This window comes from Lithobates pipiens, unplaced genomic scaffold (genome assembly GCF_037356315.1).
Source record: "Lithobates pipiens isolate NorthernLeopardFrog02 unplaced genomic scaffold, aLitPip1_a1.2 Scaffold_19, whole genome shotgun sequence".
Taxonomy (NCBI): Eukaryota; Metazoa; Chordata; class Amphibia; order Anura; family Ranidae; genus Lithobates; species Lithobates pipiens.
Window position 1 is genome coordinate 280,537,990 of NW_027507764.1, and position 27,374 is coordinate 280,565,363.

The window sequence follows — 27,374 nt, forward strand, 5'->3', positions numbered from 1 at the left end:
GGTTAAATACACTCCTGTTTAGGCGTGCGCACAGATAAAAACATACACAGGTAGACTCTGGCCCCTTAAGTATAAAACATTTCTTGTAATACCAGTGTATGCGATAGTATGCATTCCTTCATATTTAGTACCAATACCTTCACAATAGTGCATTGCTTATACGTTATTACAAGAGAGTGGCACCATTACTGTATATTTCTTTAGTATCCATAGAGGGTGAGAACATTATTGCACACACCACATACACATGTGTGTAGTGGTTTTTCCATCCCCTAGGGTGTGTATTATTTATTTCTCACTGGGAAGTTAATTGCTGTGTGTTTTTGCACATATGATTCCTGTTTACTTACACAGATACCAATTTTCAGTTTATTTGCACACCATATGTAGATTTTTGTAGGGCGTTTTGCATCAACGCTTTAAAGTCAGTTTATTGGTTTGGAGTAGTTCTGCATCGTTTTTCATTTTTCTTTTTTATTGGGGACACATGCTAATGCTGGCAGCCACTCATTAGATAGTATACCAGGGACATCTGCATGGTGGGTGTTCAATCACATGTTTGTTACAAAATAGCTTAAACTGTCTACTTTCCAAAAAGGCATAATTTGGGGGGGTGTATTTGTACTGTCCTGGTATTTTGGAGCCTCATGAAATGAGATAGGCAGTCAACAACACATCATAACTAATTTTAATATATATATATATATATATATATACACACAGTATACCTTGTAACAGCGTGCTGCAAATGGAAAACAGTATTGCAGGAGAAGAACCTCTTTTAATTGTGAAGGATGGTGGTGGAAATGTTATGGTTTGCAGTCAACTATGAACTGTGCAATACACCAAAGTAATAATGATGAGAATGTTGGACCATCTGTCTGGAAGTTGAACAAGAAATAGATCTAACAGGAAAACATAATCGGAAGGGATTCTATAACTGAAATTAGCCACAAACAAACGAAAAAAAAGCACCTTTTTTTACAGATGCACTAATGCCTAAATATGAGTTTTGCCCATCAGGCCTATAGACATTAATTTACTCTGGGGCATTGTACAAATCATCCTGAAATCTTAAGGATATTACATTTCAGGATTTAAGGATATTACATTTCTTTTGTGAAATGGGGCTTCTCAGAAATAGGGCTTTTCAGTTTGTTTCAAATAGACATGTGCAAAAGGAAAAAATGTGTTTAGTTTCGTTTCGTTTTAATTCGTTAATTCATTAATTTCGTTTAGTTATATTCGTTAACTTCCTTAAATTCGTTTTCGGATTTCGTTTAGTTTTCTACCGAATTCGAAAAATCGGCCACATTTGAAAATATTTCAACCAAATTCGAAAATATTTCTACCGGATTCGAAATTATTTCAACATGATTCGACATTATTTCAACCACATTCGAAAATATTTTTTGACCCGAATTTAGGGCCATGTATCTCGGGGTCACTTGGTGCTAGAAACTCCAAATTTGGATATGTTTTAGTGTTAGTACTATTGTGTTTGCATACCAAATTTGGGGTTTCTAGCTATAAGTGACCCCGAGATATGTGGCCCCAAAATCGGGTCGCAAAATGTTATTCTCTGCTCTAATAACTAATAACATTTTGCGACCCGATTTTGGGGCCACATATCTCGGGGTCACTTATAGCTAGAAACACCAAATTTAGTATGAAAACACAATATTACTAGCACTACAACATATCCAAATTTGAAGTGCCTAGCACCAAGTGACCCCGAGATACATGGCCCTAAAGTCGGGTCACAAAATATTTTCGAATGCGGTTGAAATAATGTTGAATCATGTTGAAATAATTTCGAATGCAGTTGAAATAATGTCGAATCATGTTGAAATAATTTCGAATGCATTCGAAATTATGTCAACATGATTCGACATTATTTCAACATGATTCGACATTATTTCAACCACATTCGAAAATATTTTGTGACCCGACTTTAGGGCCATGTATCTCGGGGTCACTTGGTGCTAGAAACTCCAAATTTGGATATGTTGTAGTGCTAGTACTATTGTGTTTGCATACCAAATTTGGGGTTTCTAGCTATAAGTGACCCCGAGATATGTGGCCCCAAAATTGGGTCGCAAAATGTCATTCTCTGCTCTAATAACTAATAACATTTTGCGACCCGATTTTGGGGCCACATATCTCGGGGTCACTTATAGCTAGAAACCCCAAATTTGGTATGCAAACACAATAATACTAGCACTGCAACATATCCAAATTTGAAGTGTCTAGCACCAAGTGACCCCAAGATACATGGCCTTAAATTCGGGTCACAAAATATTTTCGAATGTGGTTGAAATAATGTCGAATACAGTTGAAATAATTTCGAATACAGTTGAAATAATTTCGAATGCGGTTGAAATAATTTTGAATCATGTCGAATTCATTTGAATTCATTCGTTATATTTCTTTCGTATTCGTTTTAATTTGTTATTTTTTTATTCGGACATTCGGATGCATCCGAATGTCCGAAAGATGCAAAATTCGGCCGAATTTCGATTCGTTACGAAACGAATTGCACAAGCCTAGTTTCAAATGGCAAAGTTTCATCTACAAGTGATCAAAACGGATACATGTGCACCAATGGATAGATTTTCCAACTCCTTGGAAAAAATTTTAATAAAAAATAAACATGATACAGCATTTTAACTCTTTAGCTGATTTACAATTCTGTAGACTGGCTTCTGCACTGTTTTTGTACACCAGACCTAAATTCTGTTTTATTGATTGCTACCAAGTCATATACCCAGACAGTGTCCGCACCTTGTCCAAATACGTGATCTGGAACCCAATGTGGAAAAGGAAAACGGCAGGCAACAACTCTGGCACTTTCACCTAATTCACTTTGAAGTTTTTTTTCCAGCTGAGGCATCTGTAGACAAAATAATAAGATTTCAATTTCAATCCCTCAAAGAACGACTATCAGAAAAATTGTAAAGCATAGCTCAAGGGAAAATTAAAAACAAAAAAGGTATTTTGACTTACCTGTAATTTTCTTATCCTGAAATACAAAACATGTATTCTAATGCCATGTACACAAGGTCGGACATTCCGACCACAAAATCCGTCAGATTTTTTCAGACGGATTTTGGCCAAAATTTGTGTTGCATACACACGGTCAGACAAAGTTGTCAGAAAATCTGATCGTTCGAAACAGGTGACGTTCGTTACATACGACTGGACTACGTAGAGGCCAGTAGCAAATTGCTTTCGTCTCGTAATTTATTCTGAGCATGCGTGGCACTTTGTCTGTTGGAATTCTCTACACTCGGAAAAAGTCAGATCAGATTTTGTTGTCGGAAAATTTTAGCTCCAGCTCTCAAACTTATTCCGTCTGAATTTCCAACGGAAAAAGTCCGATAGAGCCCACACATGATAGGATTTTCCGACAACATAATCCGATGGGACCTTTTCCGTTGGAATTTCCAACCACGTGTACAGGGCATTAGACTGTATACAGTACAGTATATGCAGCTATCTTCAAAAGACTGGAAACTTGCTAGGGCCACCCCCATATAACCCCAATCACTCAATGAGGCTCCAGTTTTTTTCTTATCAAGCAATAAGGAGTTATCAAGACACAGAGGGGAGGGACCTGTTACAGGTAAGTCAAAGTTCCTATTATCTTAACCCCTTCCCACCAACTGTACATAAATATGGCCTCACAGAAGTGGGTCTTCTTCCATGGGCCCACATATACACATAGCTGTGTTTGTCTTACCAGCACGCTGCCACACAGAGACTGAGCTCTCACCTGATAATTCCATACTAATGATCAGGTACCGGGAGGCCCTGTTCCCAATCACTGTATGGCTATTATAGCATCTGTTTGGTTATCACAGTTATCAGTCACTGTATAGCCCACCCCCGTGTTTTTTTTTTCTTGAAAGGAGAAAAAGATACAATGTATTTTTTCTCCTTGCTAGAGAAGAAAAGTGTAAATATATATATATATATATATATATATATATATATATATATATATATATATATATATATATATATATATATATATATATATAATAAAACAGCAAAAATAGCTAGATTATGGTTTGATTTAGGTCAGGGCCAGGGTTAAGGTCAAAAGGTAATGGTCGGGGTCAAAGGTCATAGCTAGTGTATTTTAGGTAGGAATGTCATTTTTTTTAACACTTGTAACAATGTCAGTTAGTGCCAGCATGTTTTACAGTAGGTAGGAGAAAAAAGCAAAATGCACAGTGGGCTCTACGGTGGGTATAAACAACAAATAATAACACACATATATGTGGTATCATTGTGATTGTTAGGAGCAGGAAAATTTAAGCCAACTTTAAAAAAAAAAAAAGTTTACTATTTTATGCCACTGCTATTTTTAATAATATAAACATCAGTTTAATTCATCTGGATATGCTATGTACAGTAGTGGTGATGACATGTAAAGGTTTACTAACACATGTAAAATTTGAAAAATTGTGTTCAGGCCTTAAGATTTATTAACCCTCTGTCAAGAATGGGTTATTCCTACAGTACAGGATATAGGGCTTGCATTTTTAGACCATGGGACGAACCCAACCAATAACAGGGGGGGTGGGCAATATAGTAAATCAGAACTGACAACAGGCACATAAACAAGGGTTAAAAACCCCAACAAAAACAGATGACAGCTTGAAGCATCTCGTTAACTAGTAGAACTTCGAAAATGTGTGAGCAAAGGACCAGGTGGCAGCCTTGTCACATTTTGGGGTGGGACAAAGGGAAGGAAGACCAATGCTCTCAATGAGGTGGACATTAGAGGCCACCTTTAGTAGGAAAGAAGGTGTTTTTTCAAAACGACTCTGTCCTTTTTTGTTTTGCACAAAGGGCTCTTTACGAGAAAGAGTTGCCAACTCAGAAGCATACCTAAAAGATGTAACAAATTATGTCTTCCAATGGAATATCTCTAATTGGTTTTAAGTGAGGTCTCTGAAGTAGATGCAGCACCAAGTTGAGATTCCAAGGGGACACAGGAGGTCAAAAAAGAAGATTTTATGTGAACAACTAAATGAAAAAAAGTCTTGAGGGCACTGGTGTACTAACTGGGGCATGGGGTGGCGGGCGGCTCCCACATCCTCCAAGTCCCCTGTATGAATCAGTGACAGTGCGAGCGCGGCGTGGTAGTGCAGTGGCTATGTGACAATGACAGGGTGTGGTGGTGCCTGAGCTGGGTGCGGACTGTACCTCTACCAGGGTGCCACACAGGACCAGCCACTAGAGCAGGAGAAAAAAAAACACCATCTCTCGCAGACTCGCTTGCTTTTACAGCAAGGGAGACAGAGCAAGAGACGGTAAGGCAGCATTGAATAGAGGACAGGAAATGCTGGAGGAGAAGCAGGTGATTGGTTGATAGGAGGTCCTAGCAACCAATCATTATCATATTTTAGACCCATTATCTTAATAGGAAAGTGCAGAGTAAGGTAGGAACGAACACAGAGCTATGCCACATGTGGGGGTTAAGAGCTGTGTGTGGGGATAATGTGCAGGGGGTCCAGAGCTGTGTGTGGGGACTAATGTGCAGGGGGTCCAAAGCTGTGCTGGGGGGGTAATAAGCAGGGGGTCCAAAGCTGAAGGAGGTAATGTGCAGGGAGTCAAAAGCTGTAGGGGAGGGTAATGTGCAAGCGGTCCAGAGTTGTGATGGGATTAATGTGCAGGGGTCCAGAGCTGTAGGGGGGTAATGTGCAGTGGTTCCAGAGCTGTAGGGGGTAATATGCAGGGGTCCAGAGCTGTAGGGAAGTAATGTGCAGGGAGTCCAATGTGCAGGGGGTCCAGAGCTCCTGGGGGGTAATGTGCCAGGGGGTCCAGAGCTGTAGGGAGGTAATTTAAAGGAGTCAAGAGGTGCAGGGTGATGTGTAATGTAAAGAGGCCCAGAGCTTCAGAGGAGGGCTGTGTAAAGGGGTCCAGTTGTGGAGAGGGGGCACAAAGTAGTGACAAAGAGATATTGGGGGATGCAGAGGTATGCAGGGGGCACAGTGTTTTTTTTTTTACATTTTAAAGTGGGGAGGTGCCAGATATGGGAGTCGCCCCGGGTGCTAAATGCTCTAGGTACACTCCTGCTTGAGGGATTTTGAGGCAGGAGGTTTCTGGAATAAATTGGATAAAGCATTGAGGTGATGTTAGTTGTTTTAGTGCACTTTCGACAGAAACAACCAGGTACTGTCAGTGATACTTTTTTTATTTGCACCAACAAAATTTTTCAGGACAAGGTTTCAGAGTATGTCCCCTTCTTCAAGGTCTAAGCAGTACTGCTTGGACCTTGAAGAAGGGAACATATCCCCCAAAAGCTTGTCCTGAAATTTTTTTTGTTAGTGCAAATAAAAAAAAAAAAAGTATGGGGGCGTGGTCTGAACATGGCCGTGCAGAGGAAAAAACAGCAAGCAGCACAAGAAGTCAGCTCCCAAACCACTGAAAAAGGGAACGATATACCAGTACTACCCTGGTTCCCAGGACTCATTTCCTGCTCCCAAGATGGCGGACGCCACGAGACTCAGCGGACATTTGAGTACAGCACAGCGTGACTCACTGACAACATCCAGGACTCCCTGCACCCTAGAAGGTGATATTGCCACTCTGACAGTGTTCCGATATGACTCTCAGGACATGCCTGACCCACATCCTACACCCCTTACCCTGCTTGCAGACACAGAACTGAGGGCCCTGCTGCAAGCCATACCGACCATGGCTGACTTTGATTCCCTGGCCAGCAGACTAGAAGCCTCTCACCGCAGGGATATTGCAGCAGTACATTCGGATATCACCACCCTTACAGAATGCATGGGAGCAAGGGAAGCCACGGTGATTGACCTGGAAAGGAGACTGAAAAGGGTGGAGGACACCTAGGTTGCTCAGGCGATGTCAGCTCTTAATCAGCAATTACATCTGGAGGAAATAGAAGATTGCAGCAGGAGGAACAACCAAGACTCCCGGGGGGCTTACAAGAGGCCACTGGCACAGAAGTCCTGGCAGCTTCCACACTGGCCATTTTTAGAGAGAAATGACTTACCGGCCAATATGGCATTCGATCGGATCCACAGGGACCTGGGACCGTGTTTGACGGATCCAAATCACCCGAGAGATGTGATCTGCAGGATCCACCAATATGTACATAAGGAGATCATCCTGTGGAAAGCCTGGGAGGTGAGAGATGTGGAGATTGATGGAGCTGCCATTCAGATTATGCCGGATCACTCAAGAGCCACCCTGCAACGAAGAGCACTATTGAAACCAGTGCTTGAAATTGCCCAACATAATGGCATTACCTATAAATGGGGTTTCCCCATAGCGGTGACTTAAGAAACAATCTCAATTCTTCACCTTACGATCGCCTTCAGAACTCTGTGCACTATTTGATTTCCTGGAAACAGACCCAGTGGCCGTCCCAGATTGGCTTCAGCTGATTCCATGGTTTGCCTCCCGGTCGGGAAGACCAAGCCAACGAGGGCCTCGCTTGCCGAGACCACAAAGGAGCCGACGCAGATCTCGCATGACCTCATCAGAAATAACCAGAGAAGCCTATAGGGGCGGCGCCGCCGTGGTGAGATTTTGCATCTTTATCCACATTTACTGATACCTCGTCCCCAGTGTACCTCTTGTTTTACCTCTATATGTGACATCTTTGTTGAGCCCACCTGACGCCAGGATTTGAATTGCAACCTCTCCTTCCAAGACCCCGTTACCTTCCTACTTGCTCCTTAGCTCCTTGTTACACCATAGATGTGACAACCAGGATGGGTAAAAGACTGTAGGAGGGGGTGGGTGGTTTGAGTTCAAGGGTGAGGAAAATTTGGGTGCCCAATCCTACCCCCACGTCGACACCTCTGTCTGGTGCAATGGACACCTGAAACGGGCCGCTAATGTGGTCCCCTGTTGGGCCCCCTCATACCCTCTTATAAGCCTCCCATGTGTCTTCTGGAGACAACATAAATCCTCGAGACCCCACGGCAGACTGACTGAATGCCTGCAGAACCCCACAGAGCTCAAGAAGGACAAACTCACTTGAAATACAGAGGTGACTAACTGTTACAATGACAGGGAGAACACCTGTCTGATGAGATAGAGACACCAGGTACACTTTCCTCGTGAGTGCACATAGGGAAACTTTATGACCGAGGTGGGCAGACACTCATGCTAATGTTTACCTGTCAGGGCTGGCTTAGCCCTTCCTTCTCTGGGCTTGCCGCTCAGCTGTCGGCTAAATTGCCAGTTCTCTTCTCTCTCCACAGTTACCAGCTGTTCCTGATGATGCTCTTCTGACCTGCCTACTTAAAGCCTTCCAGCTCACTTCACCTCTGCCTTCGCCTTGGTCACATCACTGAAACCATCTCCTGCGGTTTATTTAAAGATTGGCTTGATGACATCCCTTCTGGCTCCTTATCCTGCTTGCTGTGCTGACTTCTGGCCTGGCTGACTACCGGATCTGGTTAATGGACTCTGGCTATGCTTGACTACGCTTTTTCTATTTACCTTTTTATTTTTATTAATAAACAAGTGTGATTTAATTGTACTTCTGTCTCAGCCTGATTCATGGTTTCTGACAGTAGGCGAAGGCCATGAATTCAGAAGATACAGTCAATCTGTAACTGTAACAACCAGTCAAATGCTCCTGAATCGCGTGGCTCACTTGGAATCCCCCACGGTCGCTGCTCCTGTACAAACTGAGTCCCTGCTGCTGCACCAGTCTCTGTGCAGGCACCCGTCTCGAGTATTACCTCTATAAGAGGTATGTCTGGTTCTGCTCCGCTTCCTTCAGCGATTTCGGGACCATTCAGTTCAATGCAAAGGGTTTCTCAATCAGGTTGAGATATACTTCGAGATGCTGCCCCAGGCATTTCCCACGGACAGAAGCAAAGTAGGTTTTGTGATATCTTTGCTTTCTGAGAGAGCCTTGGCCTGGGCTAATCCTCTATGGGAGACGCAAAAACCTGTTGTCTTGAGTTACGCTCAGTTTGTGGCCTCCTTTAAAAGGGTTTTTGACGTTCCCGCACGATCCGCTTCTGCTGCCAAGTGCCTCATGTCCATCAAACAGAGTACGAGAACTGTTGCTGAGTATGCCATTGAATTCCGTACTCTGGCAGCAGAGGTTGCTTGGATCAATGAGGCCCCCGTGGCTGCTTTTTCTCATGGTCTCTCGGATTCCATCAAGGATGAGATAGCAGCCCGAGATATACCCACTGAGCTGGAGAGCTTGATCTCGTTTGCCATCCTCATTGACTCCAGACTCAAAGAAAGACTTTCTCTTAAGGAGCGCTTGCGAAAGCCTCCTGTATGTTTGCCTCCAAGCTTTGTAGTCCCACCCATGCCTCCCTCACCTCTCATGCCTCCTGGTACCGAGTTGGTCAGGGAAGATGAACCCATGCACCTGGGCTTCACGCATCTCTCTGCGGATGAGAGAGCCTTTAGGAGGAGGGAGAGATTGTGCCTTTATTGTGGCCAGGCAGGTCACTTTTTGAGGTCTTGTCCTACCCGTCCAGGGAAAGCCCGAACCTTGAGGTCCTGTCATGGACAGACCTCAGGTGCCGTTGTTTTGTCCCCAGTTATCCAGAAGGATAAGCCCCTGGTTTTGGTCACCCTTTCTTGGGCTGAGTCGTCCATCGAGATATAGGCTCTAATCGACTCTGGGGCTGCAGGCCTGTTCATTGATGCTGCATTTGTTTGGCAGCACTCGATTCCGCTGCAGCTGCGTGACACTCCACTTGCCATTGAGGCTCTTGACGGGAGACCTTTACAGCCTGCCCATGTGACTCATGAGACGGTTCCATTGTCCATGGCCGTAGGGGCTCTTCACCATGAGATAATCCAATTCCAAGTTATTTCCTCACCCAGATTTCCACTGGTTATTGGTTATCCTTGGTTACAACCCCTCTTTTGATTGGCTCCGTGCTGAGATTCTCTCCTGGTCACCACAATGCAGTGAGACATGCTTGCTGAAGGTATCCAAGGTCCTGTGCACCTCTTCACTCCCCTCCCTGCCGAAGGAGTACCGTGATTTTAGCGATGTCTTTGATAAAGGTCAAGTCGGTAGTTTGCCTCCACACCGGTCTTATGATTGCACAATTGACCTTCAACCTGGCGCCATACCTCCTCGTGGCTGGGTTTACCCTTTGTCGGTCTTTGATAAGGCCATGGAAGAGTATGTTGCCTGCGCACTTTCTCGAGGTTTCATCCACAAATCCTCGTCTCCTGCTGGTTTCTTCTTTGTGAAAAAGAAGAGCGGTGAACTGAGACCTTGTATAGATTATAGGGGTCTCAATCGTGTCACGATTAAGAATGCCTACCCAATTCCATTGATTACAGAGTTATTTGACCACCTCAAGGGAGCAACGGTTTTCAGGAAGCTTGACTTGAGAGGGGCATACAATCTTGTGCGCATTAAGGAGGGCGACGAGTGGAAAACTGTGAGTACCTAGTAATGCCTTTTGGCCTTTGTAACGCCAATCCAGGAATTTATTAACGATGTCCTCCGAGATTTGTTGCAGTTGTGTATGGTGGTTTATCTCGATGATATCCTCATATTTTCAAAGTCCCTGGAGAGCCACCACACAGATGTCTGTCGTGTGCTTCAGAAACTAAGAGAGAACAATCTCTATTGTAAACTGGAGAAGTGCGAGTTCCATCGTGAACAGGTTACATTCCGGGGCTATGTCATTTCCACTGCTGGTTTTTCGATGGACCCAGAGAAACTTTCGGCAGTCCTACAGTGGCCTCGACCTGTAGGTTTACATCCTCTGCAGCGTTTCCTGGGCTTTGCCAACTACTATTGGAAGTTTATTCGTAACTTCTCGTCTCTGGTCAAGCCCCTGACTGATATGACCAGAAAGGACGGTAACCCACAGAGTTGGTCTCCGGAGTCCATTAAGGCCTTTGAGACTCTCAAGGCTGCCTTTGTTTCTGCTCCTGTGTTGGCACATCCTGATCCTACGTTGCCTTTTATCCTAGAAGTTATTGCTTCTGAGACTGGAGTTGGCGCCCTTCTGTCTCATCGTCCTAACTCGAGAGCACTATGCATCCATGTGGCTACTTTTCCAAGAAATTGTCATCTGCTGAGTGCAATTATGAGATTGGTGACAGAGCTGTTGGCGATCATTTTAGCCCTGAAAGAATGGAGACATCTCCTTGAAGGTACCACTGTGCCTGTTCTTATTCTTAGTGACCATAAGAATCTTACATTCTTGTCTGAGGCCAAGCGACTCTCTCCCAGAAGGGCACAATAGGCTCTTTTCTTGTCGCGCTTTAATTACATTGTCTCATTCTTACCTGGTACTAAGAATGTAAGGGTTGATGCCTTGTCATGACAATTTTCCTCCACTTCCAAGTCGGAGTCAGTTCCTACGATTCCTCCTGAGCGTATCTTGGCTACAGTTTGCACCAGTCTTACTTCTCCTTTGGGTGACAAAATTCTTGCTGCTCAGGTCCATGCTCCTCCTGATAAACCTTGTGACCGCTGCTTTGTCCCTGAGAGTTTCCGTACTGCTGTGCTCCAGACTTACCATTCTCCCAAGGCAGCTGCCCATCCTGGGAAGAATCAACTCATTTGGGCCATTTCCCAACAATTCTGGTGGCCTAGTCTACGAGCTGATGTTATTGCCTTTGTAGCTGCCTGTCCCGTGTGTGCTCAGAGTAAGACTCCACGACACCTTCCAGTTTGCCTCCTACAACCCATACCCAATGGAGAGAGGCCCTGGACACACCTGTCTATGGATTTCATTGTGGAGTTGCCCAACTCCCAAGGTAACACTGTTATCCTTATGGTGGTTGACCGATTCTCAAATATGTGTCATTGTATTCCTCTTGAGAAGTTGCCCACCTCTAAGGAACTCTAAGGAACTGGCTTCAAGACAGGGGCACCGCCATGCTTGAAGAACTGGCACTTTCCATTCGCTTACCATGCCACAAATTTCTCAGCCAAATCCAAAAGGAGTGTCCATACTCCTTGCAGGGAAAATACCTTGGACCTGTCGGGACACTAGAATTGACACAGAGGGACAGTATGTGTTTATTAAAGGGCTTATAGGTGAAGTGTTGGTGACGCTGGCTACGGTATACATACCAAGTGATAGACAAGATACCTTTTATACAAACTACATTGACCAACCTGATGGACTTTAACAATCCCTGGAACCCAATGGTGGACATATCTGCCGGTACCTCTTCCCTGCGTACCAGGTTACATAAACGCATCACCCGGGTTCTCCATGAGGCCCAACTGATAGAGTTATGGAGGCTCCACCACGCAGGGGAGAGGGACTACACATTATTTTCACCCCCCACACAAAATGTACTCGTGCATCGATTTTTTATTGATACCACATGACCAACTGGAGGAAGCGGATGTTGTGGAAATAGGTAACATAACTTGGTCAGATCATGCGCCCATTACGATTCTCTACTCTCTTACATGGACTGCGATGACTAAAGCGAAAATTCTGGTAACTAAAAAAAAAAAAGTCTACTACAGACCCCCACAGTACTGACTGATGTCACAAAAGAACTTAACCAATACTTTCTAACCAACGATATCGACAACTGCGACCCTGGGATACTCTGGGAAGCCCACAAGTCAATAATTAGAGGGGTTCTGATTAAACACAACACATATTAAAAGGGAATGGTAGAAACAACTATGGTTGCTCCTACAGAAGGTACGTGACTTGGAAAAAGGCACACGAGAAACCCGACAATATCACTAGAAGCTGAACTGTTTACCCTTCACAGACAGACAGTAGATCTTTTACAATACCGGGCAAAAGCCACACTTCAAACAGGTAGGAAACTCACATACGAATCGGAGAACAAATGCAGGAAACTTCTTGCCAGAACAGTTAGACAACAGACTCCATGCATACATCCCCCAAATGATCCCCTCTCCCGGACAGAGGAAAGTCTTACACACCCAGACTGTCAATGAATTCCGGGCCTACTATTCCTCCTTGTACAACCTCCCAAAACAGCAGTCCAATGACACTGCCGTAGGGGACTACCTTACTCAATCTAATATTCCTAAACTCTCAGAGGAAAGTACAGCTGCTCTGGAAGAACCCATCACATTGATGGAATTGCAGTGTGCCATTAAAAAAATGAAACCGGGTAAAGCGACAGGACCAGATGGGTTTACCCTGCAATACTATCAAATCCTCCTGCCGATTTTAGGCCCATACATGCTGAAACTCTTTAACAACCTCACAGAAGGTGGTCGCCTTCAGAAGGATACATTAAGTGCCCACATCACCTTCAGACCCAAAGAAGAAAGGGTCCGTCTGCTTGTGGCAGCTACAGGCCCATATCCCTTTTGACTATAGATCTCAAATTCCTTACTAGCCAACAGATTATCCCAACATATGATACACTTGATACACTTAGACCAAGTGGGTTTTGTCCCTTCCAGGGAGGCTAGGGACAACACTACTAAGGTGCTTAACTTAATATACAGAGCCTCAACGACCAAGACAGCTTGCATTTTTCTCAGCACAGACGCCGAGAAAGCTTTTTGACCAGGTGAGTTGGGAATTTATGACCTCGATTCTCAAACACATTGGACTTGGTAGGCACATGCTAAATTGGAACTCTAACATCTATTCTATAACGACAGCCCAGGTCAAAGCTAAAGGAGTCCTTTCTGACCCCTTTTCCATCTCCAATGGTACCAGACAGGGTTGCCTCTTATCACCCCTTCTCTATGCCTTGGTACTGGAGTCCTTCTTATGCACGATATGCCGGAACCCAGACATCTCAGGAATCACCATAGATCAGGCCCAGTATAAGATCTCTGCATATGCTGATGACCTCTTGTTTTCCCTGACTAATCTGGTGATATCTCTCCCAAACCTAATTAAAGAATTCCAGAGATATGGGAAAATATCTAATCTAAAAATTAACTTCGACAAATCCACAGCTATGGGCATTAATATGACAGCTGACAAATTGACCCCCCTGCAATCTAAATTTAAACTTTAAATGGTCCGACAGTCATTTTACCTACTTGAGAACCAAGATACAGTACCTGAAACGCAACTTTCAAATTGAATCTTCCGCCAATGCTGTCCTGGTTCGGAAGGTGCAATATTATCAAAATGTGCATTCTTCCGAAATTTCTGTATCTGTTCCAAGCACTGCCAAATAGGATAACTCCCCTATATTTCAAACAAGTGCACTCAATGTTCATAACATTTACTCACAAATGAAACCCAGACTGCTCCAACGTTACCTGACGCCCCGACGTTAAACACTATCACCAGGCAGTACATCTAGGGAGGATTATTGACTGGAACAGACATGAACAAACCAAACTATGGGTCCAAATGCGCACTCAGGCAGGTGTCCCGTTAAAGGGGGCAATCTGGTGTTATGATCAACTTCCCTCAGACATGACTACGCACCCTAGCATAGGCACCACGCTATAGGTAGGCTCGATGGTAATAAAGACCACCTCCCTGACATCCAAACAGTCCCCTCCGTTCCCTATTTTGGGCAACCCAGCGTTCCCACCAGGACTAAACTACTCGGAGTATGAAACACTATGGACAGAAGGTAAAGATTGCGCACTACATTATGTAGATGGGAAAAATTGGGCCTCGTTCCAATCACTGACGAGTGATACTGGAGGTTTTCAGCTATCATTCTGGAAAGCGATCCGTCTACACCATTTAATCCACTCAATACCAGACCCGGCACATTTTAAGCTCGACCTGACAACCCTAGAAGACTATTGTACAGATGAAGGCACACTATCCCAGGTACTATCCAAAACATATACCCCTGTTCCTGCAGAAATGGGAAAATTACCTACAATGTACCTTGCACAAAAATTCAGGAGACAAATTACAAGATTCTAACTAGGTGGTATTATACACCTCAGATTCTACATAGATTCTTCCCCAATACTTCAGATAAGTGCTGGAGGTGCCAGACAAAGGGACATTTCTCCATGTCTTCTGGACCTGCCCATCACTACAACACTTTTGGCAATAATTGAGAAAATCATTCATAAATTTACAGATCACATGATTCAGAAAGACCCCGGGTTCTTCCTGCTACATGCCATCATAATCCCGGTCGTACAAGAAGTCGGTGATTAGACATTTGCTTAACGCCGCAAAGGCATGTATTCCAGCTACATGGAGGCAAAATGTGCCTCCCTCAGTGGGATTGTGGTTGCGCAAGGTAGAGGACATTAAATCCCTGGAAGATCTAGTGCTCACACCCCAACCCAAACAAGACAAACACTCCAAAACTTGGTCATTATGGAACATGCAAATTTTTTCAGACGAAGGTCAAACCTTACTGAATTCTTGAGTCGTGACGATGCAGACCAATCACGAGACGACTCCCTTGCCATGTCCATCGTGCTCATGTTGAACAAATACCCACCTCCCATCCATTTATTCTCTACCTTCTCTACATTTCACCCCCCCCCCCCCATTTCTTCAACTAAAGGTCTTATTTCCAATTTTCGGGAGGCCATTATTTTCCTCCAATTCTATTAAGGTCAAAAAACAGTTGGTAGCCCGATTGGGTACACCAACTAGTAATTATAGTAAGAATACGTATATCTGCATAAATAGTACGGGCCGGTTTTCTGGCCATTTAGTATGTTTTATAAGCCGAGTTACCACGTCTCTTGCTCTGGTTTGACATATGTTATACTACCCTTCCAGGAGACTGCGTGCCTTTATTGAAGACCTCTTTATCTGTTAGAATGTAGAATTCGACCACTGTTGTACTGCATTTTTCTGTATCCCTTTTCTTTGTAATCTTCAATAAAATGTATATTTGGAAAAAATAAAAAGTATCACGGACAGTACTCAATTGTTTCCATTGGATAAAACAGGAAACCTGTCCCTTAAAGGTACTCAGAGCCAGAGGCTGGTCAATAGTGATGGACGAACTTCCGACGGGACGTTTTGCAAACGCGGGCGATAGTTCGTGAACCGTAACGTTCGCGGCGGGCCCCATTGACTTCAATGGGAGGCGAACTTTACAAACCTACAGGTCATATTTGCAGCCACAAAATAATTACTAGCTGTGCGCACATAGTCCCACCACATGGCCAATGACATAACACATGTATGAGGTGAATCTGGGATCGACAACTACAAGCATTCTTTTTTTATATGTGAAATTCTGACAATTCGGGACTCATGAGGCAATGGAGGTGAGGGAAGGTCAGGGTAGGCAAAGAAGAGGGTGCAGGAGATGATCACCAGCACCATGATATAGAGCACTGACACTTGCACCGTGATAGAGTGCACTGACACCAGCACCGAGATAGAGAGCACTAACAGCAGCACTGATACCAGCAACTTGCTGCTGGGCCCCAAAAATATGACACCGCTCAACCTCTTCAAACGGGAGGGTACGGGCATATAGTACGGTGTGCTTTTTTTGTACAAGGAAGTGAGCCAAATGAAGAAAGAAGGTCTGTGTGCTCGATTAAAAAAATAGTTTATAGACATATACATGGTCTACTGGTCACATGTGTTGAATTCCTCCGAGATCCATGCCTCATTCATTTTTAGAAATGTGAGGTAGTTAACACTGTCGTGAGCTAGGCGAGTACGCTTATCGGTCACGATCCCCCCTGCTGCACTGAACGTCCTTTCGGACAGGACACTGGACGAGGGGCAAGCCAACAGTTCGAATGCAAATTGGGCAAGCTCTGGCCAGAGGTCAAGCCTGCCCACCCAGTAGTCCAGGGGTTCATCACTCCTCAGAGCTTCCACATCGGCCGTTAACCCGATGTAGTCGGACACCTGTCGGTCTAGGCGTTCCCTGATGCTGGATCCGGATGACACCTGTCGATGGGTCGGCTGAAAGAATGACCTCATATCAGAAGTCACCAGCACATCTTCAAACCGGCCTCTTCTTGCAGGCACTGTTGGATTGGTACCCGCAACTCCTTCTCTGGGAGTGGGAAGTGCTCCTCTGCCAGCGCACGCAAAAGCAGAATGCAGCATTTCTCGAAGAAAGGCCTGGAAGTGCTCCATTCTGACAGCCCTCTGTGACGGCGGTAAAATTTCCGCCATTTCGTGTTTGTACCGGGGGTCTAAGTACGTTGCCACCCAGTACTGGTCCTTGACCCTTATGCTTTTTATACGGGGGTCCCTATTAAAACACTGGAGCATGAAGGCCCCCATTTGCACTAAACTGGAAGCGGTGTGGTGGCCTGGCTCCTGCTCATCATCCAGGATAATGTCGTCCTCTTCATTCTCCTCTCCCCATCCACGCACAACAACAGGGATCCCAGAAAGGTTTAAAGCATGCTCTTCTTGCTCCTCCTCATCCACCCCGGCACCATCCTCCTCTGACTCCTCTTCAGACTCCTGTTGTTCACTTGTCTCAGATAGAGTAGCCCCCCTGGGAATTCATCCAGCATTGCGACTTCCTCATCTTCCCGCTCCTGCTCCTCCACAGCTTGATCAATGACACAACACAATGCACGCTCCATAAAGAAGGCATAAGGTACCATGTCACTGATGGTGCCATGGCTGCAACTGACCAGTTTGGTGATCTCCTCAAATGGCCGCAGAAGTCTGCATGCGTCGCGCATGAGCAGCCACTGGCGCGGTGAAAAAAACCCCAGCTCCCCAGAACCGGTTCTGCCACAGAGTTCATACAGGTAGACGTTAACTGCACGTTTCTGCTGGAGCAGCCTATCAAGCATATAGAAGGTTGAGTTCCATCACGTCGGGCAATCGCAAATAAGACGTCTGACCGGCAGATTGTGTCGCCGCTGAATGTCAGCAAGGCGAGCCATGGCCGTGTATGATCTTCTGAAATGGGCCGAGATTTTCCTTGCCTGCCGCAAGATGTCCTGGACCTCAGGGTATTTGACAAGGAATCGATGCACAACCAAGTTTAAGACGTGTGCCATGCATGGCGCGTGCATAATTTTGCCCTGTTTCAATGCGCTAAGCAGATTGGCACTGTTGTCACACACCACTTTACCAACTGTCAAATTGAGCGGTGTTAGCCACTGATCTGCCTGTGAACGTAAAGCTGAAAGGAGTGCCGGGCCAGTGTGGCTCTTGGCTTCCAAGCACAACAGACGCAGCACGGCATGGCAACGTCTCACCTGGCATGTCAAATAGGTTCTGGAGAGCTTGGGCGACGCAGCGGAAGAGACGCTAGCAGCGGAAAAGGAGGAGTCAGCCGAGGAGGAGAGGGAGGAGGATGGAGTAGGAGGAGGAGGAGAAAAAGAGCCAGGCCTGCATGCAATCCGTGGTGGTAAAACCAAATCTACATGGGTGCCATGGGTTACATGCTTGACGGCCGTCAGAAGGTTCACCCAGTGGGCAGTAAAAGTGATATACCTTCCCTGCCCGTGTTTGCTAGACCATGTGTCTGTGGTCAGATGCATCTTGGCACCGACACTGTGTGCCAGAGATACATTCACTTGCCGCTGAACATGGCCATATAGCTCTGGGATGCCCTTCTGTGAGAAATACTTCCTTCCTGGGACCTTCCATTGTGGTGTTCCAATGGCCACAAATTTTCCAAAGGCCTCCGAGTCCACCAGTTTATATGGCAGTAGTTGGCGGGCTATCGGTTCCGACAAGCCAGCCATCAACCGTTGGGCAAGAGGGTTATCCGGCATCATCATTTTTTTACGCTCGAACATTAGGCCCACAGAAGCCTGCCTTTTTGCAGAAAAACGTGAGTTTGGCATGATGGAAGGTAGAGTGGAGGACAATTGTGAGGAGAAGGAGAAGTAGAAGACGAGGCTGGACGGTGAGAGCCTGGAGTGTGGCTTTGTGTGTTCCGTTGCTCCCACTGGGCTCGGTGATGGCAGCTCATGTGCCTTCTTAAGGTGGTCATCCCTAGGTGAATAAAATTAAATAAATAGATGCGGCGCTACCTAAAATAACATAAATATAAATAAATAAAAGGTGGAATGTCCAAATGGGACTATAGTGCAAATGGGATACTATCCCACTACAGTGATAAATGGTGAAAATGCGAATAAAGCATATATTGTGCAATAAATAAAATTAAAACCCTGCATACATATTCCAAGTGAATACAGGAATACAAATAAAGTTAAAAAATATGTGAAAAAATATATATAATATCAATCCAGTGGCTGTGTGCAAAAATGCAATAATAGCAAGTGAATGTCCACAGAACATGCATAAATGTTTATAAACTTTTTAAAAAAACACAAAGTCCATGCAAAGAATGTAGAAGTGATTTCCAAAGGTGCCAATCCACTGCAAACTTCAGTGCCTATTATGTGCACCACCTATTTCCCCCAGCCTCTCACCTCCAATAAATGGTAAAAGGGCGCTGTATGTAAAAATTCTGCTGAGTCCTTGTCCATCCAGCCTCAGTATTCTACCGCTATTAGTGTATCGCTGTATGTTGCTGTGTGCTAGCAGTTATTATTCCCCAATTTCTCCAAAGGTATCCAGTAAGTATGGAATGGAAGAAGACAAGGGGGGCTTTCATGTGTAGAGTCTAATAACAATTTATTAACAAAAAATATCCACACTTACATGAGAGTAGACACAGGAATACACTCGGCAGACGTGAACTTCCGGTTTCGGCCATAACCGGAAGTGGTATGTGCGACACCAAACTCCTTCCCTGACGCGTTGCGTCACACCTCGTGACTTTTTCAAAGGGTAACAGGAAGTTGGTGTCATCGGAGTTTATATTCAGTAAGCACCGTCGCCATAGCAACTATAGACGGCGGTGCTTCTGCGATCTAATGTAATTCTCAATCAGTATGTTAAATACATCACAAAAATAAAAAATATATAATAACTATATGTGCCCTTATTCTTTTAATCAATGGGCTAATAATGAAAACAGATGAATATTAAAACTAAGCCGTAATATGTACTGGCTTATAGGAAGAGCGACATCTAGTGGTTTAATTTAAAAATTGCTCTTCAAATCTTAGAACTATATCCAGAATAGGACATGGAAGAAAAAATACAAAATATATGTTAAAACGCATAGCCTATAGCCCCCTCTATATAAAATCGCAGCAACCATGTGAAATATAAAATTTCTCCATGGTATTATTAACATATATATTATAGTAATGACATCCAAATAAATATATAAACTGTATGAAATATTATATATATATACAGAATATTATTAAAATATTTATAAATCACCATAAACTATAATAATTCGAAACTATACAGTACCAATAAGTATATATATTAATATGAATCGCATATAAAATATTATGTAAAAAATATATAATATAAAAAATATAAAAAATATAAAATCAGATACTTTAAAAAATACCAAGATTAAAAATTGGAAATAAAACAATTAAGATCGAACTCTACATTATGTCCTAATGGTGCAAGAGTACGGAGTTCCTGTATCCACCGAGATTGAGCCTGACTGATTTTAATCACCTTATTATCACCTCTCCAGTGAGGTTTATATTTTTGAATACCGCAAATTTTTAATGACGAAGGATCTTTTTTATGGAATTTTGCATAATGTTTGGATAAACTATGTTTGTCAAAACCTTTCTTAATGTTTTGAATATGTTCCCTAAGTCTTTTCCATAGTTTTCTTTTTGTTCTTCCCACATACTGAATGTGGCAAGGACATTCTAATAAATAAACTACACCTTCAGTGTGGCAGGTGATACAGTCTTCTATCAGATATTCTTTCTCTGTTGTTGTGGATCTAAATGACTTCTTTTTAGTATTTTCACTAATATGTCTGCATGCGTAGCACCTTTTACAGGGGTAGAAACCTTTTCCCTCAAAAAAAGAAAAAGGTTTCTTTGGAGGATCAGGAACATTTTTTGCCAAACTGTCTCTCAAAGTTGGGGACTTCCTATAAACAAATTTAGGTACTTCTGGTAAGATATTTGCAAGATGACGATCCATTTTAATAATCTCCCAGTGTTTCTTTATTATTTTTTCTATCTGTTTATGTTGGATGTTGTAATCCATAATAATGGATACCATGTCTTGTTTCTCAGAATTTTTTATATTGTCCTGTATTAGTTTTTCTCTGTCTAATGATGCTACACTTTTTATTTGATCTTTAATAAAATCTATGTGGTAACCCTTTTGCATAAATCTATCACCGATTAGGTTGGCTTGTTCAAGGAATACTGATTTATTGGAACAGTTGCGTCTCAATCTAATCAGCTGTCCCCTAGGTATATTGTCTAGCCATCTATGGTGATGGCAGCTATCTACAGGGAGATAGCTATTTCTATCCACAGTTTTAAAATGGGTTAATGTATTTAGTGAATTTCCATTTTTTTCAATCACCAAATCTAAAAAGGTTGCTCTTTCTTCATTAATATTCCATACTAGTTTAATATTTTTTTCGTTCATATTAAGATTAAAACAAAAGTCATTTAGACTTTCTCTATCCCCTGACCAGATTAAAACTAGGTCATCTATAAATCTTTTGTACAATTTAACCTGTTTAGGTAAGTTATTATAAACCATTTCATCCTCCCACTGTGCCATATAAAGATTCGCTACGCTAGGTGCATATTTTGCTCCCATTGCAATGCCACATATTTGTTTGTAGTGGCAGTTATCAAACCAAAAATAATTAGACTCAAGACAAAAACGTAGACACTCAACAATAAATTTTCTTTGCCTACATTTTAGGTCACTAAGGTTTCTCAGACCCCATTTAGTAGCATGAATTGCCTCTTCGTGATTAATGATAGTGTATAAAGAAGTCACGTCGGCAGTAACTAAATATGTGGGCCCATCATCTAATTTAATAGTATTTAGTAGTTGGATCAAATGTTTAGTGTCCCTTAAGAAAGATTTGGTTTCTCTTACTATGGGCTGCAGGAAAAAGTCAATATACTCTCCTAATCTCGCACAAACAGAATTAATTCCGTTCACAATAGGTCTACCAGGGGGTTTTGTTTCATTTTTATGTATCTTGGGAACAGTATAAATTATTGGTACCTTACAAGTGTTGGGTACTAGATATTTAGCTTCTTTTTTATTTATCAACCCTTTATCTAATCCTTTCTGTGTAATTTTCATTAGCTCTTTCTTGTATCGTAGGGTGGGGTTATTGTGTAGCTTCAAATAAGTGGTTTCATCTCCTAGTTGTTTGCTTAATTCTTCATTATAGTCCTTTTTTGACTGTATAACAATAGCCCCACCTTTATCAGCTTGTCTTATGACGATATCTTTCCTGGCTTCAAGTTGACGAATACCTTTTTTTAATATCAACAGGGTCGTGAATCTTCTTAGTCTTCAGTTCTTGTAAGTCATTTAAAACCATTTTTTTAAAAACTTCAATATGAGCATCATTTGCCCCTGGTGGATTAAAAAGGGATTTATTTCGCAGATTTGTGTATTGTATGCCGTTTTGTTCAGGAAGTGTGACTCCTCTTCCTATTCCTGAATCGCTTAGCATGTATTTTTTTATATTCATGCTCCTTATAAATTTATTAATATCTACATAAGTATTAAATGTATTCAAATTTCTTTTTGGAGCAAATTTTAACCCTTTATCTAATACTTTTAGTTCTTCTTTCGTCAATACGGCTCCGCTTAAATTAATGACACCCTCTCCTATCTTTCTCTTTTTCTTTTGCTTTTTGACTCCTGCTCGGCAACCTCTTCTCGTTTTTCGTTTCTTCCATTTCGTCTGTCTGATTTTTCTGGTGATCTTCTGGGAGTTTTGCTCCTTTGGGGATCCTCTTTGTTTTTGTTCTTTTGGTGATCCATTTTCCTGGGACTTTTGTTTTCCCTGTATTCCGGAGAGGGTCTGTCTATTTTCCCCGGGGATACATTCTGATCGTGATATCGAGGGGGATCCCACCGACGTTGGTCTAAAAAATGATATGGAGTTTTCTCATGTTTTCTCGTTTTAATCTGGTCAGGGGATAGAGAAAGTCTAAATGACTTTTGTTTTAATCTTAATATGAACGAAAAAAATATTAAACTAGTATGGAATATTAATGAAGAAAGAGCAACCTTTTTAGATTTGGTGATTGAAAAAAATGGAAATTCACTAAATACATTAACCCATTTTAAAACTGTGGATAGAAATAGCTATCTCCCTGTAGATAGCTGCCATCACCATAGATGGCTAGACAATATACCTAGGGGACAGCTGATTAGATTGAGACGCAACTGTTCCAATAAATCAGTATTCCTTGAACAAGCCAACCTAATCGGTGATAGATTTATGCAAAAGGGTTACCACATAGATTTTATTAAAGATCAAATAAAAAGTGTAGCATCATTAGACAGAGAAAAACTAATACAGGACAATATAAAAAATTCTGAGAAACAAGACATGGTATCCATTATTATGGATTACAACATCCAACATAAACAGATAGAAAAAATAATAAAGAAACACTGGGAGATTATTAAAATGGATCGTCATCTTGCAAATATCTTACCAGAAGTACCTAAATTTGTTTATAGGAAGTCCCCAACTTTGAGAGACAGTTTGGCAAAAAATGTTCCTGATCCTCCAAAGAAACCTTTTTCTTTTTTTGAGGGAAAAGGTTTCTACCCCTGTAAAAGGTGCTACGCATGCAGACATATTAGTGAAAATACTAAAAAGAAGTCATTTAGATCCACAACAACAGAGAAAGAATATCTGATAGAAGACTGTATCACCTGCCACACTGAAGGTGTAGTTTATTTATTAGAATGTCCTTGCCACATTCAGTATGTGGGAAGAACAAAAAGAAAACTATGGAAAAGACTTAGGGAACATATTCAAAACATTAAGAAAGGTTTTGACAAACATAGTTTATCCAAACATTATGCAAAATTCCATAAAAAAGATCCTTCGTCATTAAAAATTTGCGGTATTCAAAAATATAAACCTCACTGGAGAGGTGATAATAAGGTGATTAAAATCAGTCAGGCTCAATCTCGGTGGATACAGGAACTCCATACTCTTGCACCATTAGGACATAACGTAGAGTTCGATCTTAATTGTTTTATTTCCAATTTTTAATCTTGGTATTTTTTAAAGTATCTGATTTTATATTTTTTATATTTTTTATATTATATATTTTTTACATAATATTTTATATGCGATTCATATTAATATATATACTTATTGGTACTGTATAGTTTCGAATTATTATAGTTTATGGTGATTTATAAATATTTTAATAATATTCTGTATATATATATATATAATATTTCATACAGTTTATATATTTATTTGGATGTCATTACTATAATATATATGTTAATAATACCATGGAGAAATTTTATATTTCACATGGTTGCTGCGATTTTATATAGAGGGGGCTATAGGCTATGCGTTTTAACATATATTTTGTATTTTTTCTTCCATGTCCTATTCTGGATATAGTTCTAAGATTTGAAGAGCAATTTTTAAATTAAACCACTAGATGTCGCTCTTCCTATAAGCCAGTACATATTACGGCTTAGTTTTAATATTCATCTGTTTTCATTATTAGCCCATTGATTAAAAGAATAAGGGCACATATAGTTATTATATATTTTTTATTTTTGTGATGTATTTAACATACTGATTGAGAATTACATTAGATCGCAGAAGCACCGCCGTCTATAGTTGCTATGGCGATGGTGCTTACTGAATATAAACTCCGATGACACCAACTTCCTGTTACCCTTTGAAAAAGTCACGAGGTGTGACGCAACGCGTCAGGGAAGGAGTTTGGTGTCGCACATACCACTTCCGGTTACGGCCGAAACCGGAAGTTCACGTCTGCCGAGTGTATTCCTGTGTCTACTCTCATGTAAGTGTGGATATTTTTTGTTAATAAATTGTTATTAGACTCTACACATGAAAGCCCCCCTTGTCTTCTTCCATTCCATACTTACTGGATACCTTTGGAGAAATTGGGGAATAATAACTGCTAGCACACAGCAACATACAGCGATACACTAATAGCGGTAGAATACTGAGGCTGGATGGACAAGGACTCAGCAGAATTTTTACATACAGCGCCCTTTTACCATTTATTGGAGGTGAGAGGCTGAGGGAAATAGGTGGTGCACATAATAGGCACTGAAGTTTGCAGTGGATTGGCACCTTTGGAAATCACTTCTACATTCTTTGCATGGACTTTGTGTTTTTTTAAAAAGTTTATAAACATTTATGCATGTTCTGTGGACATTCACTTGCTATTATTGCATTTTTGCACACAGCCACTGGATTGATATTATATATATTTTTTCACATATTTTTTAACTTTATTTGTATTCCTGTATTCACTTGGAATATGTATGCAGGGTTTTAATTTTATTTATTGCACAATATATGCTTTATTCGCATTTTCACCATTTATCACTGTAGTGGGATAGTATCCCATTTGCACTATAGTCCCATTTGGACATTCCACCTTTTATTTATTTATATTTATGTTATTTTAGGTAGCGCCGCATCTATTTATTTAATTTTATTCACGTATTTTTGGTGTTGAGATCACCGTTTTTTTGCTGGCTGCTTCCTGTGTATGAAATTTATATTCATTTAGTCCTATAGTTAACTGCTAGGTGGAGCGCATTAGTATTTCTTTACATCCCTAGGTGAGTGTTGGGCTTACCGCGACTAATGCGTTGACTGCAAAGATTGCAGATGGCAACACTATTGTCAGCAGCGGACATGTTAAAAAAAGCCCACACTGCGGAGCCATGTGCTGGCGTCCTGGGAGCGCCAGATGTGACCGTACATGGTCGATGCCTCGCTCCTGATACATTAGCAGTCTGCTTTGTCCCTCCTGTGCAATGTAAGTTATTCCTGCTTCTCCTCCCTATCTGCTGGTCCATATCTCCCTCTGAACTCCCCTCCTCTTCCTCTCTTGTGGGCACCCATGTGACATCACTAGACACGTCATCATCTACGTCACCTTCCCCACCGCTATAATTAGAGATCTCGGAGTAGGCAGCAACACCGGGGACCAACCTCCTCCTTGGGCTGATCTGGGTACTGTTGTCAGACTGCTGAGTGGTGGTTCTTGCTACCTCCTCTTCCTGATCCAATGCCAAGAGTGGCTGCACATCAGAAATGTCTTGATATGGTTCAGAAAATAATTCCTGTGACTCAAGCGGAAGGTATGTGGTGGTGGTGGTGGTGGTGGTGTTGTTGTTGGTGGTAGTGTCTTTGGGGGTGCACACAGCAGAGAGTGAAAAAGAGGGTGCAGATCGAGAGGATGAGAAGGGTGCAGAAGAGTAAGGCTGAGTGAGCCACTTAACCAACTCTGGTGCTTCCTTTGACGTAATTGCATGCACCTTCTGCAATTTCCCACTTTGGCTCAAGCCTTTTGCTCCTGCCCTACCCCTACCACCCCTGCGGATGGGCCTGCCTCTTCCTCTGCCTGTCATTTTTTAAATGACCCTGTGACAAAACTCTCTAGAGAAGTGCAGTATGTATGTGGAAGAAGGTATATAACACCCTGCTTCAATCAGTTGTTTTTGGGGGACACTGGTCTTTCACACCAGTTACAATACTTTTTTTTTTGGATTGCGTTTGTCACTCTTTGTAGTATCGCTGCAGAACCGCTCAGCAGTCACAATGCTGCACAGTGGAAATGCACTATACTATGCTTTCTATATGTGCAAGTATTTTATACGTGTATTACACAACTATATACTGCACACCAAATAGTACACCTATACCAGTCCTTAAGGACCTTTGTTGAACTAGTAGCTAGGGATTAGCAGACTGTACCTCAGTCCCTATACTGATAAAGGACTGCTGCATTAAAGGGCAGCAGTCAGCAGTAGTGCACCTCAACCCTATATATTGTGGACCTATACCAGTCCTTAAGGATTAGCAGACTGTACCTCACTCAACCCTATAGACTGTACTACGCTATACCTTACCAGTCCTTAGAAGGACCTTTGTGGAACTAGTAGGTTGTGATTAGCAGACTGTACCTCACTTAACCCTATATACTGTACTACGCTATACCTTACCAGTCCTTAGAAGGACCTTTGTGGAACTAGTAGGTTGTGATTAGCAGACTGTACCTCAGTCCCTATACTGATAAAGGACTGCTGCAGCATAAGGGCAGCAGTCAAGTATAATATTCTTTCTATATTTGGAAGAAAGAATATTATACGTGTACAACCCTATTACCATACCAGTCCTGAAAAGGACCTTTGTGGACCTAATAGTAACAGCTAATGATTAAACTGACTGTCCCTCACTACTACACACAGCGTCCTGTCTGTCCCTCTGTACACTGACAAAACACAGGCTGCTGCAACAATAACTTGAATAGCAGTGCACTCAAAGCTATATCCTGTACTACACCATACCAGTCCTGAAAAGGACTTTTGTGGACCTAATAGTAACAGCTAATGATTAAACTGACTGTCCCTCTCTGCTACACACAGCGTCCTGTCTGTCCCTAT

General features: G+C 42.3%; 1 protein-coding gene across 5 annotated transcripts in view; it reads right to left on the reverse strand.

The window, feature by feature from the left end:
* Positions 1 to 670: 670 nt before the first annotated feature.
* Positions 671 to 27,374, reverse strand: part of ATPSCKMT (ATP synthase c subunit lysine N-methyltransferase) — a 547,044-nt gene continuing 520,340 nt past the window's right edge. For all 5 annotated transcript variants that reach the window (XM_077491965.1, XM_077491966.1, XM_077491969.1 and 2 more), the window contains one exon: positions 671 to 2,893. In XM_077491965.1, the coding sequence (XP_077348091.1) occupies positions 2,684 to 2,893 (210 nt within the window). In that variant the 3' untranslated portion in view covers positions 671 to 2,683. The remainder of the gene's footprint in view (positions 2,894 to 27,374) is intronic.